At 39.8% G+C, this 16,762-nt stretch overlaps 1 protein-coding gene across 1 annotated transcript; it reads left to right on the top strand.

Moving 5' to 3' along the window:
- The first annotated feature begins 1,657 nt into the window (after positions 1 to 1,657).
- Positions 1,658 to 2,587, top strand: LOC126062975 (olfactory receptor 1A1-like). Its single transcript, XM_049861062.1, has one exon. The coding sequence runs from the start codon at positions 1,658 to 1,660 to the stop codon at positions 2,585 to 2,587; it is 930 nt and encodes a 309-aa protein (XP_049717019.1).
- The last annotated feature ends 14,175 nt before the right edge of the window (positions 2,588 to 16,762 follow it).

Below are 16,762 nucleotides of genomic sequence, written 5' to 3'. Positions count from 1 at the left end.
ACCATGTGACTCCATTATTCCCTTCAGTCTTCTGCCATATGCACCCAGCTGGCAGAAGGGGAAAGAGTGTGGAAGAAGCCCAGAACTGGAACACACTAATGGATTGGCTAGAACTCAGTCACATGACCACATCACATTGTGAGGGAGGTTGGGAAATATAGTTTAGCTGAGTGCACAGGGAGAAGAGAATAACATGGCTTTGGGTGAGCAGCTAGTAGCCTCTGCCACAATTCCTACAGTCTCAGAGTGCAAGACGGATCAAAGAAGACGGTCTCTGTAGTTAAGCTGTTCAGGGAGTGTTACTGTATTTCTGGTGGAAAATGATGATGGTCTAAGCTAAAGCTCTGATGCAATAAGTAGAAAAATAGAGTTAAGTAAGACATATTTTAAATGAAGAATCACCAAGATCAGATGTAAAGGTAAGGGAAAAACTGGGTGAATGTGCCTGTGAGCACCCCACACGTGGAGAACCCATGAAATAAATCTGGATACAACTCAAGAAATATACAGTGCAAAGTTATTGGTGTGAACAATGAAAAATACTCCACAATAATCTCCTGGAGGAGATAAAAATGAACAAGATGTGGCTTTTCTCCTCAGAAAAGATTGCAATCTACTTAGGGTGGATGTGCAGAGTACAAGGTTTGTTCAGACATATTGGGGGGTTGATTGAACATGGAAATATGGGAAAGAGAGATCAAATCTACAGAGAGAGCCTTCAGAGTCATTGGCAAAATGGTAGTTGAAGCCACTGTGAAGCTGGAGGAGTCATCAAAAGAAATAATAAAGAAACGGAGTACAAGACCAAGAAGAAAAACTTTGTGATTACATATAATTAAAGGTTTGAGAGATAGAATCTATCAAAGGAGAGGGCAAAAGTCTATTTTGAAAATAGGACACCTGAAGGGGGAGCTGTGAAAAATTTACTAGGCTAGTTTTGATAGAACCTACACTCAGTGATCCTTGTTGTTTACAACTGGCTGATGTTAGTGTAGATACCTGTCACCTCCTGGGCTTTGGCAAACTCTGAGTTTGGTCAGTGGATCAATTCCTAACTGTCCAGAGTAGTCCTTCTATGGACACACCCATTGCACTGGAGTGGTTTTTTTTTTTTTTTTAGATTCCAAAATGCTGTGCTTTCCTTATCATGTGTAATAAAATTAGTGTGTGATTCTGGATTTTCTATTAAGCTGTAAAGTTGAAGGCAGAGACTATGCCTCAATTCACCTTCTTTTCTCCAACATAGTCGCTGGCACAGATGGTATGCTTAACACCTATATGTTGAATAAATAAAATCTACTTTTCTCAGATGTGTCATTTTTTATGAGGCCTATCGAAATGTTTAGAAAATGGTATATGAAAAATTAATTATTTAAGTGATTATGTCCTGGGTGTTTGGGTTGGTGGTTTGGGGTGGGGAGGATGAATTCACAGATTCCTAACTTCTTAGACATGAGTTTCTAGGGGTGACTGACAAATAGTCCCACTGACCTGCAGGGATTTTTTTCCCCTCAAAATATTGTCTGCCTCTGGATTTAGTTAACCCTGGTAGAAAGGCAGCTGATCTGTTGAGTCAAAAGTGGAGAATAAGGAAGATCATCAAAAAATAACTTCACCAATAATTCTAGATTCTTCTCCCTTTCATACTGAAGGAGCCATGAGGAAAGAAAAACAGTCCTCTGTCCTGAATTTCATTCTTCTGGGAATTACCAGCCAACAGGAGCAGGAATATGCCTTCTTCATCCTCTTCCTGTTTATTTACCCTATCACATTGATTGGAAACCTGCTCATTGTCTTAGCCATTCGCTCTGATGTTCGCCTTCACAACCCCATGTACTTTTTCCTTGCCCACCTCTCCTTTGTTGACATCCTTTTCTCGTCTGTAACCATCCCTAAGATGCTGGCAAACCACCTTGTGGGCAGCAAAGCCATCTCCTTTGGAGGATGCATAACACAGATGTACTTCATGATCGCTTTGGGTAACACAGATAGCTATATCCTGGCTGCGATGGCGTATGACCGTGCTGTGGCCATCAGCCGCCCTCTCCATTACACAACAATTATGAGCCCAAAGTTTTTCATCTTGCTTGTTGTTGGCTCTTGGGTGATTGGAAATGTCAATACCCTCCCTCACGTTCTGCTCACAGCTAGTCTGTCCTTCTGTGGGAACCGGGAAGTAGCCAACTTCTACTGTGACATTTCCTCTTTGCTCAAGTTTTCCTGTTCTGACACCCACTTTAATGTGGAAATGATGTATCTAGGGGTTGGTGTTTTCTGTGTGCCATTAATATGTATCATTGTCTCCTATATCTGGGTTTTTTCCACTGTCCTACAGGTTCCATCCACCAAGGGTGTGCTCAAAGCCTTTTCTACCTGTGGCTCCCACCTCACAGTTGTTTCTTTGTATTATGGGACAGTGATGGGTATGTACTTCCGTCCTCTGACCAGTCACAGCCTAAAGGATGCAGTGATAACTGTGATGTACACAGCAGTGACCCCAATGTTAAATCCTTTCATCTATAGTCTGAGAAACCGAGACATGAAGGCTACCTTGGGGAAACTCTTCAGCAAGAGGATTTCCTCATAACCAATGTGAGGTCACACTTTGGGGATGGCAGCCACCATTAAGCATGCACATAAGAGTCCAGCTCCAATGTCAGCCCCTTCCAAGAGCCATCATTGATTTTCTCAGTTAGAAAATTCTTCTACTCAGAAATCTTGTAATAGCTTGATAAGACATCTGATTGAGGTCTTCACTTTGTACACACTGTTGCTCCTATAGGCAAGATGACAGCAGAAGAATATTGGGTTTATTTCCCACTTATGCTACTGACCAGCAGAGTAACATTGAGAAAGTATGATCATTGGCTTCCGCATCTATATATTGGGAATAATAATCTATGTCCTGCCTCTGTCGTTGATAAGGCAAAAATGGGAAAAGATCTTCACAATACATACATGAGACAAACAATCTCTTGGCAATACGTGTGTATAAACAAACTATAAATCAACATACGTACTGATTTCAAAACTCATTACAAAGCTGCAGCAATCCAAACATGTACTGGCATGAGGATAGACATATAGAGCAGTGGAATGGAATTGAGAGTCCAGAAATAAATCTATACATCTATGGTCAATGGATTTTTTTTAATTTTAATTTTTCTGTGAAAATACACACAACAAAACTGCCCCTTGTTCCAGTTTCTAGACATAAGGATCAGTGACATTGGTTGCATTCTTCACATTGTATCAATATTCCTGTTTTAGTTGTTTCACTCACATTTACTTACTCTCTCTTCCCCCCCAACCTTTTAAATCAATGATTTAAAATAGCTGTTGACCCTTTGGTCGTATATAAATTTTTTTAAAACACAGTACTTACTCAATGGGGAAAATCTTTAGTCTTTGGGCTAAACTGTCACTTAGCTTAAAGATGATTTCAGGGGACAGTTTCAATTCAAAATTTGAAGAGTAATTCAGGGTCATTGCCTCTGGGACTCCTTCAGCCTCAATAGGTCAAGTGAGTCTGGATTCTTTAAGACTGTGAAGTTCTGTTCCAACCTCAATAGGTCAAATGAGTCTGGATTCTTTAAGAATTTGAAGTTCTGTTCCACACTTTTTTTCCTCTTTATCGGAATCCATCTGTTGTGTTCCTGATCAGAATGCTCAGTAGTAGTAGCTGGGCACCATCTAGTTCTTTTGGTCTCCAAGTGCAGAAGGCCAAGGTTTAGGTAGACAATTAGTACTGTAGTCCAGTTCCTTCTAAGATTATTGGGTTTCCTTCTTTCTCTTTTGTTCCAGACAAATAAAGATCAATAGTTGTTATCTTAGATGGCTGCTTGTCAGCTTTTAAGACCCCAGACACTACTTACCATACTGGGAGATGGAAAGTAACCTTTAAAAACTATATTTGACTGGGATGTCCCATGAGACCACGGTTCTAAGCTCCCAAATCAGGAGAACTAACCCCACTGGGAAATTGTTTATATCTAATTAGTATCAGGATCTGTAGCCCTTCCCCTCTTTTTTTGGTTGTTGTTATGTGGTGCAATGGCTAAGAGGTTGGCTGCTAACCAAAAGGTTAACAGTTCAAATCCACCAGCTGCTCCTGGGAAACCCTATGGGGCAGATCTGCTCTGTCCTATAGGGTCACTATGAGTCAGAATCGACTTGACAGCAAAGAGTTTGGTTTTGGTTTTCTTATTGTAGTAAAACCATACACAACCCAGCATTTGCCCGTTCATCCCTTTTTTCCTGTGTACAGCTTATTGACTTCAGTTACGTCAGTCATGCTGTGCAAACTTTAGCCATATTCAGTGCCACCTTTCCCCATTTCTATAAACAAAAAGTGACTGCTATCTAGGGAGTACTTCTCCCCCTTCTCCTTCCCCCCACCCCTGGTAACCGCTAATGAACATTAGTTTCTGTATATTTACTTATTCATGTAATTTTGTAAATGGAGAACATACAATATATGTTTTTCTGTGATTGACTTATTTCGCTCAACTTAATGCCCTCCAGGTTAATCTGCATTGTAAGATGTTTTGGGATCTCATTTTTCTTTATCACTGAGTAGTATTCCATTTTATGTATGTACCACATTGTACTTATCCATGCATTCATTGATAGGCCCTTAGGTTGTTTTTGTCCTTTTGATATTGTGAATAGTGTTGCAATGAACATAGACATGCATATGTCTGTTCATGTCACTTCTAATAGATCCCTAGAGTACATACCTAGAAGTGGAATTACTGGGTCCTATGCAAGTGTAACTCTAGTTTTTTGAGGAATTGCCAGGCTGTTTTCCACAATAGCTGTACCATTTTGCGTCCCTACCAACAATGGATGAAGGAATTTATTTTGACAAGGGAGACAATACCATTCAATGGGGAAAGAATAATGTCTTTAGAAAGTGGTGCTGGGATAACTGGATATCGACGTGGAAAAAAATGAACTTGGACCCTATTGTTGTTAGCTGGCCTTGAGTTGGTCTGTGACTCATGGCAACTCCATGTGTAATGGAGGAGAACTGCCCCCTAGGGTTTTCTTGGCTGTAATCTTTATTGAAGCAGTTAGACAGGTGTTCTGTATGTTTCTATAATGTTCTCAAATCACGTAAGTTATATGTCACTATTATGTTTTCAAATACATTTGTATAAGCACTAATAATATGACTTTAGAAATAGAAATATGTGTGCTTTTGTGAAGCTCTCTAGTATTAACTATAAATCATTAGAAACATGCATGTCATTAAAAGTTATCTAGAAAAAATCTGAACTTGTCCATAGAAGCATGTGAATTACGTGAAGAATGTAAACAACCTTCAAGTTGACTTCGATCTGACATGCTGTGATTAAAGAAAACATAACTAGTTAATCTTTGTAAACCAGCTTGAAGACATAAGTTTAAACAGCCTCCTTAATCTCTAATCTTGAAGAAAAGGTGTGACATTTGGCTAATCTCTAACCCCGGAGAGAAGACATAGCATACTAGTCTTTGATGTCACACTGGCCCTTATTGTGTGAGGCCAAGGTGAAAAATTCACGGATAAACTCTGAATTTCTGCTCACTCACTGAGAGAGGGCAGAGATGGAACGTACCTCTGGAGTCTGACTCTCTCTGAAGACTGAGACTCTGGACTGAGGTTCTGTCCATCTCCACCGGCCTTGGACCATAGCTACCAAGGACTTTCACTAAGTTGAAGCCTTTATCAAGCCTTGCTCCGAAGAAGACTTGTAAAAGGTAAAGTTTAAAGTTTAAAGATTTGGACTCTAACCATCAAATAACATTGTAATCATAATTGTTAGTTCTGATTCTCTGGTTCTAAATGAATGTCATGAGATCTCACTTGAGTGCCTTTCCATGACTACCATGCAATAAACTAAATGAGTTTATGCATCTCAAACCTGAGTGTTTCTCTATTAATTTCTAATATTAAAATCTACACAACACCAGGCTATTCTTCTAGAGAGTCACTCAGTGTGTTGCAACTGCTAACCTTTGGGTTAGTAAAAAAAAAAAAAATTTTTTTTTTTACTAGTTAATCATAAATTACTTGTGCCACCCCGGCTCCTACCGCACACCAATATAACAACTCACTCAAAATAGGTCAACAACCTAAATATAAGAGCTAAAACTATAAAACTCTTAGAAGAAAACACTGAGGTAAATTTTCATGACCTGGGATTTGCCAGTGAATTCTTAGATATGACACCAAAAGCAAGAGCAACAAAAGAAAAAATAGATAATTGGAGTTTACCAAAATTAAAAACTTTTGTGCATCAAAGAGTATTATCAACAAAGTGAAAAGACTACTTATAAAATGGGAGAAAAAAATACAAATCAGATACCTGATAAGGATCTAGTATCCAGAATATACAGAGAATTTACAACTCAATAACAAAAACAGGAACAATCCAATTTCAAAATGACACAGGACTTGAATAGACATTTCTTTAAAGAAGATATGCAAATGGCCAACAAACACATGAAAAGATGCTCAACATCATTAATCATTAAAAAGAACTGCAAATCAAAACCACCATAGGGTACCACCTCAGACCCACTGGAATTGCTATAATTTAAAAAATGAATAATAACTAGTGTTGGTGAAGATGTGGAGAAATTGGAAGCCTTGTCCATTAATGGCTAGAATGTAAAATGATGCACCCACTATATACAGTAGTTTGGTGATTCTTGTTAAAGTTAAACATAGAATTACCACATGATTCAGGAATTCCACTCCTACGTATGCCCTCAAAATAACTGAAAGCAGGGACTCAAACAGATACTTGTACCTCAGTGTTCATTGCAGCATTATTCACAATAGCCAAAAAGGTGGAAAGAACCTAAATATCTTTCAACTAATGAATGGATACACAAAACGTGGTATATTCATACAACGAGATATTATTCAGCCATAAAAAGAAAGTATTGATACACTGTACAATGTGTGAGTGACCTTGAAAACATTATGCTAAGTCAAAAAAGTTAAACACAGAAGGCCACATATTGCATGATTCTACTTATATGAAATCTTTATAACAGAGACAGAATGCAGATTGGTGGTTAATAGGGGCTAGGGACAGGGCAGAATGGGGAGCAACAGTTAATGAGCATGGGGTTTCCTTCTGGGGTGATAAAAATGTTTTGGCACTAGATAAGGTGGTAGTTACCCAACATTGTGAATGTACTAAATGTCATGGAATTTTTCAGTTTAATATGTTTAATTTTGTGGCCAAAAAGCATATGCAAAAGTGCTCAACCTCATTACTCATCAGGAATCAGCAACTTAAAATCACAATGAGATAATCAGATATACCCACCAGGTTGGCTAAAAATTACAACTGACAATACCAAGTGTTAGCAAGGATGCAAAATAAATAGAACTCTCATACATGACTGGTGGGAACATACATTGGGACAACCATTTTGGAAAGCTTTTGGGCCGTATTTATTTACCTTATGACAGAACAATTCTCTTGTTAGATGCTGTCAAATAAATTCCAATTCATGGCAATCCCATGTGCACCGAGTAGAACTGTTCCATAAGATTTTCAAGGCTGTGAGCTTTTGGAAGCAGATCACTAGGCCTGTCTTTTGAGGCACCTCTGGGGAGATTCAAACTACAACCTTTCAGCTAGCAGTCGAGCACATAACCATTTCTGCCACCCAGGAACTCTTACAGAAATTCTATTCCTGTCTGTATACTCAGGGGAAATGAGTGCAGTGATCACCAAAAGACATGTACAAAAATGTTCATAGCACTTTATTTATAATAGACCCAACTGGAAACAACCCAATTATGGAAAATGGAGAAAGAATTTGCAATTTATTCACACCATGAACAAACTACTAATGTGTGCAACAAAATGGATACATCTTACAAAAAATACATCAAACGTAGACAAAAACACTTACCTACAGTATGATTCCAAACACATGAAGTTAAGAACAGTGAAAATTAGTCAAATGTGAAGAAATGAGAAAGTGATTACCTATGAGGCAGGTGGTGACTAGGAAAGGGCTTGGGGAGCATTTCGGATTCCAGTTTGGAGCTATTAAGAATACAGTTGTCATGAACACTCTTGTATAACTGTTTTTGTGGATATATGTTTTCATTTCTCTTGGGTAAATACCTATAAGCGGATTTCCTGGTCGTTGTTGTTTGCTGTTAGGTGCTGTTGATTCGTTTCTGACTGCTGCTTCCATGGGCGTTGACAGTGGATCCAAGTGAAATGAAATCGTTAACAAGGTCAATCTTTGCTTCGCTTATCATGACTTTTCTTACTGGTCTAGTTGTGAGGACTTTTGCTTCCTTTATGTTGAGGTATAATCCATACTGATCTTCATCAGTAAGTGGTTCAAGTCCTTCTGGTCATAGGATGGGGTATGTTTAGTTTTTTAAGAAATGACTAGACACTTTCCCAAAGAGACTGAACCATTTTACACCCCCACCAGCGATGTGTGAAAGTTCCTGTTGTGGTTGTAATTTGAATTTCCCTGATGACTAATGAACAGTTTTTGCCTGTGTTTATTGGCCATTCATAGAACTTCTCTTGTGAAATATTTGTTCAGATCTTTTCCTATTTTTAAAGCTGGATTGCTTGCTTTTTAAAAATATTGCATTGTATTGTTGTTGTTCTTGTAAAGTGCCATCAAGTCGGTTCCACCTCACAGCAACCCTAAGTACAACAGAACAAAACACTGCTGGATCCTATGCCATCCTCACAATCGCTGTCAAAAATGCTTGAGTCCATGGTTGCAGCCACTGTGTCAATCCATCTTCTTGAAGGTCGTCTTCTTTTTTTGCTGACCCTCTACTTTCCCAGCCATGAAGTCCTTCTCCAGGGACTGCTCCCTCCTGACAACATGTCCAAAGTAAGTAAGACGAAGTCTCATCATCCTTGCTTCTAATGAGCATTCTAACTGTGCTTCCTCCAGGACAGATTCGTTTGTTCTTCTGGCAGTCCGTGGTATATTCAGTATTCTTCACCAACACCATAATTGAAAAGCATTGAATCTTCTTCAGTCTTCCTTATTCATTGTGTAGCTTTTGGATTGAAAAGTACCATGGCTTGGGTCAGGTGCACTTTAGTCCTTAAAGTGACATCTTTGCTTTTTCACATTTTAAAGAGGTCTTTCACAGCAGATTTGCCCAATGAAATGCATCCTTTGATTTCTTAACTGCTGCTTCCATGGGTATTGATTGTGGATCCAAATAAAATAAAATCCTTGACAACTTCAATCTTTTCTCTGTTTATCATGATGTTTTTCATTGGTCTAGTTCTGAGGAGTTTTGTTTTCTTTATGTTGAAGTCCAATATGTGGAAGGCTGTGGTCTTTGATCTTTATCAGCAAGTGCTTCAAGTCCTCTTTACTTTCAGCAAGCAAGATTATGTTGTCTGCATATCGCAGGTTGTTAATGAGTCTTCCTCCAAACCTGATGCCTGGTTCTTCTTCCTATTGCCTGGTTTCTGGGATTATTTGCTCAGCACATAGACTGAATAAGTATGGTGAAAGGACACAAACCTAACGCACATCTTTCCCGATTTTAAATTACCCAATATCCTCTTGTTTTAATCACTGCCTCTTGCTCTATGTACAGGTTTCTCATGAGCACAAGTGAGTATTGTGGAATTTCCATTCTTTGCAATGTTATCCATAATTTGTTATAATCCACACATTCGAATGCCTTTGCATAGTCAATAAAAAACAGATACATCTGACATCAGCAATTATATCCCTGGTTCCATGTCCTCTTCTGAAACCGGCTTGACTTCCTGGCAGTTCCTTGTCAATGTACTGTAGCAACCATTTTTTAATTATCTTCAGCAAATTTTACTTGCAAGTGATACTAATGATATTGTTCAATAATTTCTGCATTCTGTTGGATCAACTTTCTTTAGAATGAGCACAAATATGAATTTCTTCCAGTCAGTTGACTAGGTCCTTGCTTTCCAAATTTCTTGGAATAAATGAGTGAACACCTTCAGTGCTACATTCCTTTGTTGAAACATCTCAGTTGGTATTCTGTCAATTCCCGGAGGCTTGTTTTTCGCCAGTGCCTTCAGTGCAGCTTAGACTTCTTCCTTCAACACTATCGGTTCTTGGTCATATTCTACTTCCTCAAATGGTTGAACAATGACCAAATCTTTTTGGTATAGTGACTCTGTATATTCCTTCCATCTTCTTTTGATGCTTCCTGTGTCGTTCAATATTTTGTCCTCAAAAGTGCAACTCAAGGCTTGAAAGTTTTCTTCAGTTCTTTCAGCTTGAGAAATGCTGAGTGTGTTATTCCCCTTTGGATTTCTAACTCCAGGTCTTTGCACATTTCAGTGTAATACTTTATTGTGTCTTCTCCAGCTGCCCTTTGAAATCTTCTGTTCAGCTCTTTTAATTCATAATTTTTCCCATTTGCTTTAGCTACTCTACATTCAAGAGCAAGTGTCCTATTCTCTTCTGACATCTATTTTGATCTTTTATCTCTTTCATGTCTTTTTAATGACCTCTTGCTTTCTTCATGTATGATATCCTTTATGTCATAGCAAAACTCATCTGGTCTTCTTTTATTAGTGGTCAATGCATCTAATCGGTTCCTGAGATGGTCTCTAAATTCAGCTACGATGTACTCAAGGTCATATTTTGGCTCTCATGGACTTGTTCTAATTTTCTTCAGCTTCAGCTTGAACTTGTGTATGAACTCTAGATGGTACGTTCTGCTGTTGGCCGCTGGCCTTGTTCTGACTGATGATATTTCCTTCTCCAATGTCTTTTTCCATAGATGTAGTCAATTTGATTCCCGTGTATTCCATCTGGCAAAGTCCATGTGTATAGTCACCATTTATGTTGTTGAAAAAATGTGTTTAAAATGAAGAAGCCATTGGTCTTGCTAAATTCAGTCACATGATCTTTGGCATAGTTTCTACCACCAAGGCCATATTTTCCAACTACTGATAGTTCGTCTTTGTTTCCAACTTTTGCATTCTGATCACCGGTAATTATCAACGCATCTTGATTGCGTGTTTGCTCAGTTTCAGACTGCAGAAGTTGATAAAAATCTTCAATTTCTTCATCTTTGGCATTAATGATTGCTGTGTAAATTTGAATAATAGTCATATTAACTGGTCTTCTTTGTAGGTGTATGGATATTATCCTATCACTGACAGAATTGTACTTCAGCATAGATCTTGAAATGTACTTTTTGATGATGCATTTGATGTCATTCCTCTCCAATTTGTCATTCCTGGCATAGTAGACCTCATGATTGTCTGAGTTAAAATGGCTATTACTAATCCATTTCTGCTCCCTAACGACTAAGGTATTGATGTTTATGAGTTCCATTTTGTTTTTGATGACCTCCAAGTTTCTTTGATTCATACTTCATACATTCCACATTCCTATTATTAATGGATATTTGCAGCTGTTTCTTCTCATTTGGAGTCGTGCCACATCAGCAAATGAAGGTCCTGAAAGCTTGACTCCATCCACGTGGTTAAGGTCAACTCTACTTTGAGGAGGCAGCTCTTTCCAGTCCTCTTCTGAGTGCCTTCCAACCTGAAAGGATTATCAGGCAACGTTCTGCTGCTCTTCATGTGGTTCTCACTGGCTAGTTGTTTTTTTTTTTCAGAAGTAGACCACCATATCCTTCTTCTTAGTCTGTCTTAGTTTGGAAGCTCTGCTGAACGCTGTCTACCTCGGGTGAACCTGCCGGTGTTTGAAATAGCTAGTGGCATAGCTTCCAGCATCACAGCAACATACAAGCCACCACAGTGGGACACACTGACAGACGAGTAGTGGGATTGTATGGTAGGCGTTCTTTATATATTCTGGAAACAAGTTGTTTGTCAGATACGATTTGCAAATATTTTCTCCTAGTCTATGCTTGCCTACTCAGTTTCTTAATGGTGTCTTATTTCAAACTTTATCTTGGAGCAATTTCAGACTTACGGAAAATTTACATAAAAGTGTGCAAGGAATTACAGCATACCCTTCACCCAGAATCCTCAAAGGTTAACATTCTACCATTTTTACCTTATAACTCTCTCTCCCCTTTGTGGATTTAAATTTATGTTAAAAGTGGTTATTTTACTTTCATTTCAAGAGTGCTTTTCTTATTCACGAACTTAAAAATTCCTGATGCAAAATTAATCTGCTGGTTTTTTTCTCTCTCTCTCTCTTTTACCCAAAGTGGACTCACAAGGACACATCAACAGTGCCCTGAGGTACAAAAAGAATAGCTAAAATCATCTTGGAATATACCTCCTAGGGAACCCTTCACATAAACCAGTCGAAGAGAACACAAAAAACTTTCCACTCTTATGTTTTACTATTAGCGTTTAATGAATAGAAAATTTGTTGGACCAATGAGGACCCTCCTGACTGTCATTACTGAAACCTGTACCAAGGATTATTAAGAAAGACAATTCAAAATGTAGGATCACAGTTTCTAGCCAGTCTATAAAAAGCTGAAGTTTTCAATAGTTTTGTCCATTTGTAATGATAATATACACTGATGACTCTGTAATGTTTTCTGGACTCAGGCAGACATAGCTGTGACAGTATGCTTGTCCATTTTCCCACTTTCATCTGTTCTGTACTATTTCCCTTGACTCAGGCAGACATGGCTGTGACAGCATGCTTGTCTGTTTTCCCATTCTTGCTTATTCTACAATATTTCCTTGGATTCGGGCAGACGCTAACTCTGGCAGCATGCTTGTTCACTTCCCACATTTGCCTTTTTGAATATATGCTGAATAAAACTTCCTTTTTGCTTTACTAAACTTCATAATGTTTTTTTCTCTACAACATGAGAAAGAGTCAGACTTCCTATTTTTTTTTTTTTTAATTTTCATTGGGCTTTAAGTGCAAGTTTACAAATCAAGTCAGGCTGTCATACAAAAATTTATACACACCTTGCTATGTACTCCTAGTTGCTCTCCCTCTAACAAGACAACATACTCTTTCCCTCCACTCTCTGTTTTCATGTCCATTCAGCCAGCTTCTGATCCCCTCCACCCTCTGATCTTCCATCCAGATAGGAGCTGCCCACATAGCCTCATGTGTCTACTTGACCCAAGCAGTGCAATCTTCAGCAGTATCATTTTCTATCCCATACTCCAGTCCAATCCCTGTCTCAAGAGTTGGCTTTGGGAATGATTCCTATCTAGGGATAACAGAAGGTTTGGGGACCATAACCTCTGGGGCCCTTCTAGTCTCAGTCAGACCATTAAGTCTGGTCTTCTTACCAGAATTTGAGGTTTGCATCCCACTGTTCTCCTCCTCCCTCAGTGGTTCTCTCGTGTTCAGGGCAGGCACCAGCTAGTTTTTCTGGTCTCAGGCTGATGTAGTCTCTGGTTTATGTGGTCCAGCAGTCCCACCCCTAGGAATATATCCTAGAGAAATAAGAGTTGTCACATGAATAGACACACCCATGTTCATTGCAGCATTGTTCACAATAGCAAAAAGATGGAAACAACCTAGAAGCCCATCAACAGATGAATGGATAAACTGTGGCACATACACACAATGGGTTATTACACAATGATGAAGAACAACCTGAATCTGTGAAGCTTCTCATAACATGGATGAATCTGGAGGGCATTATGCTGAGTGAACTAAGTCAATCACAAAAGAACAAATATTATATGAGACCAGTACTGTAAGAGCTCATGGAAAGGTTAACACACAAAAAGAAACAATCTTTGGTGGTTACGAGAGAGGGGAGGGATGGAGTGGAAAAACACTAAATAGACAGTAGATAAGTGGTAACTCTGGTGAAAGGTATGGCAGTACATAAAACTGGAGAAGCCAGCACTACCTGTACAAGGCAAGGTCATGGAAGCTCCATAGACATATCCAAACTCCCTGAGGGACCGGATTACTGGGCTGAGGGCTGTAGGGACCATGGTCTCAGGGAACATCTAGCTCAATTGGCATAACATAGCTTGTAAAGAAAAAGTTCTGCATTCTACTGTGGTGAGTAGCATCTCGTGTCTTAAAAGCCTATGAGACTAAACCGAAAGCAAAGAAGTTTCCTGAATAAACTGAACCCTTCGAAGGCCAGAGTAGCAGGGGCAGGGGTTTAGGGAGCATGGTTTCAGGGGACAACTAGGTCAATTGGCATAATAAAATCTATTAACAAAACATTCTGCATCCCACTTTGAAGAGTGGCGTCTGGGGTCTTAAACGCTAGCAAGCAGCCATCTAAGATGCATCGATTGGTCTCAACCCACCTGGATCAACGGAGAATGAAGAACACCAAGGACACAAGGTAATTATGAGCCCAAGGGACAGAAAGGGCCACATGAAACAGAGACTACATCATCCTGAGACCAGAAGAACTAGAAGGCACCCCGCTACAACCGATGACTGCCCTGACAGGGAACACAACAGAGAACCCCTGAGGGAGCAGAAGAGCAGTGGGATGCAGACCCCAAATTCTCATAAAAAGATCAGATTTAATGTTCTGACTGAGACTAGAAGGACCTGGTGGTCATGGTCCCCAGACCTTGTTTTGGCCCAGGACAATAACCATTCCCGAAGCCAACTCTTCAGACAGAGATTGGACTGGACAATGGCTTGGAGAGGGATGCTGGTGAGGAGTGAGCTTCTTGGATCAGGTGGACACTTGAGACTGTGTTTTCATCTCCTGCTTGGAGGGGAGATGAGAGGGTAGAGGGAGTTAGAAGCTGGTGAAATGGGCACGAAAAGAGAGAGTGGAGGGAGAGAACAGGCTGTCTCATTAGGGGAAGAGTAATTGGGTGTACATAAAAAAAAATGTATGTAGCAAGGTGTATATAAGTTTTTGTGTGATAGACTGACTTGATTTGTAAACTTTCACTTAAAGCACAATTAAAAAAAAAAAAAAAAAGCCTGTGAGAGGCCATCTAGGATACTCCACTGGTCTCACCCCTTCCGGAGCAAGGAAGAATGAAGACAACTAAAGATACAGTGGAAAGATTAGTCTAGAGGACTAACGCAGACCACATCTACCATGGCTTCCACCAGTCTGGGTCCAGTACAACTAGATGGTGCTTGGCTACCACCACTGGCTGCTCTGACAGAGATCACAATAGATGATCCCAGACAGACCTGGAGAAAAATGTAGAACAAAATTCTAACTCAAAAAGAAAGACCAGACTTGCTGGCCTGACAGAGAATGGAGAAACAACGGAAAGTATGGTCTCTGGACATTGTTTCAGCTCAGTAATCAAGTCGCTGCTGAGGTTCACCCTTCAGCCAAAGATTAGACAGGCCCAGAAAACAAAACAAGACTAAAGGGGCACATCAGCCCAGCGGCAGGGACTAGAAAGAAAGAGGTGGCAGGAATGCTGGTAATGGGAAACCCAAGGTTGAGAAGGGCGAGTGCTGACATGTCATGGGGTTGTTAACCAATGTCATGAAACAATATGTGACCAACTGTTTAAGGGAAACTGGTTTGTTCTTTAAACCTTCATCTAAAGTACAATTAAAAAAAAAAAAGTTTGTCAAGTGACACCTGAAGAAAAAGGTAGGAATTTAATAACAATGGTAGCACAGTTTTTTAAAAAAAAAAAAAAAAGCATGTTAAAATGTTAAGAAAAAAACACTACAATAAATACCATACTTTTTCTTAAAAAAGACCTGAAGTTTTCTTGTGCAAGTGGACTCTGGAAGGGTTGCAGCTTGTGAGTTATTGTGAAGAGGTGCAAGGCAGGGTTATCTGAAATCCAACCTCAGATGTGGATGGGTGTGGCTCATGGTGAACCCAGGTAGCTAGTGGATGTTTGAGGTGTGTGCATGTATTATTTGTGTGTGTGTGTGTACTTGTATGCAGCTCAATTCAGAAGTGTGTAGTTTTCTGTATAAAACTGGTATTTCTCATGGATGAAGTGCATAAGCATACGTGAAATTCATGTTACACTCAAATTGTTCCCTAATATATCAGTCACGTTGTACCAAGTGTGCATTTTCAAACCAAGTGTTACAGCAAAACTGACAGTATTATCCCATGTAGTCAGCAAAACAATCCACTAAGGCGTGTGGTATTATTATCCCCGCCTAACTTAAGGATCAGAAGCAAATGTTGGTTTGGCATCCAAACCTGCTGTGTTGCCCTGAAGATGCAGGTAAGTCTCAGAATGTGGGGGTCTAAGTTCACAGGGATGCCCAGGGTAAAGTGCCTACCAAACTTCTTGGGTTGCCCTGCCCGGCTTCAATCCCCTGTCCTAGAACGCATGTCTGCAGCATCCTGGGCTTCTCATGTCACACCCATGGTATGTGGTGCCTTGTTTGAGCCATGGCTTCAGGCTGTTTCTCAGATTTCTAAATTCCTCGCGCTGAGTCTCCATGGCTGCAAATGAAGCTGCAGTTTTGGATTGTGCCCCACTCCCCTGCCAAATATGTTCAGTCCCTAACCCCCGGTACCTATGCATGTGACCTTGTTTGGAAACAGGTCAACATAAGGTCATATGGAGTAGGGTGGGTCCTAATCCCATCCAAAGTGGTGACTTATAAAAGAGGAAAATAGGCATAGAACAGCTTCTCTCTGAGCCCACAGAAGGAGTCAACACAGCCAATAATACTCTGATTTGGATTTTTAGCCTTAGAACTGTAAGGCAATGAATTTCTGTTCTTTAAAGCCACCCACTTTGTGGTATTTTCTGACGGCAGTCCTAGGAAACTAAAATATCCCCAGTGTTCATTTGCAGCTCATGGTTGCTTCCTGAGTCCATCCCGTCTTCCCGGAAGCTGACAGGTCACTGATGCCCTGCAGCTT

This window comes from Elephas maximus, chromosome 19 (assembly GCF_024166365.1).
Source record: "Elephas maximus indicus isolate mEleMax1 chromosome 19, mEleMax1 primary haplotype, whole genome shotgun sequence".
Taxonomy (NCBI): domain Eukaryota; kingdom Metazoa; phylum Chordata; class Mammalia; order Proboscidea; family Elephantidae; genus Elephas; species Elephas maximus.
This window is presented reverse-complemented; position numbering and strand designations above follow the sequence as displayed.

Bases quoted from the DNA above. Each gene is read 5' to 3' on its own strand.
- LOC126062975 (XM_049861062.1), top strand. From the start codon at position 1,658: ATGAGGAAAGAAAAACAGTCCTCTGTCCTGAATTTCATTCTTCTGGGA.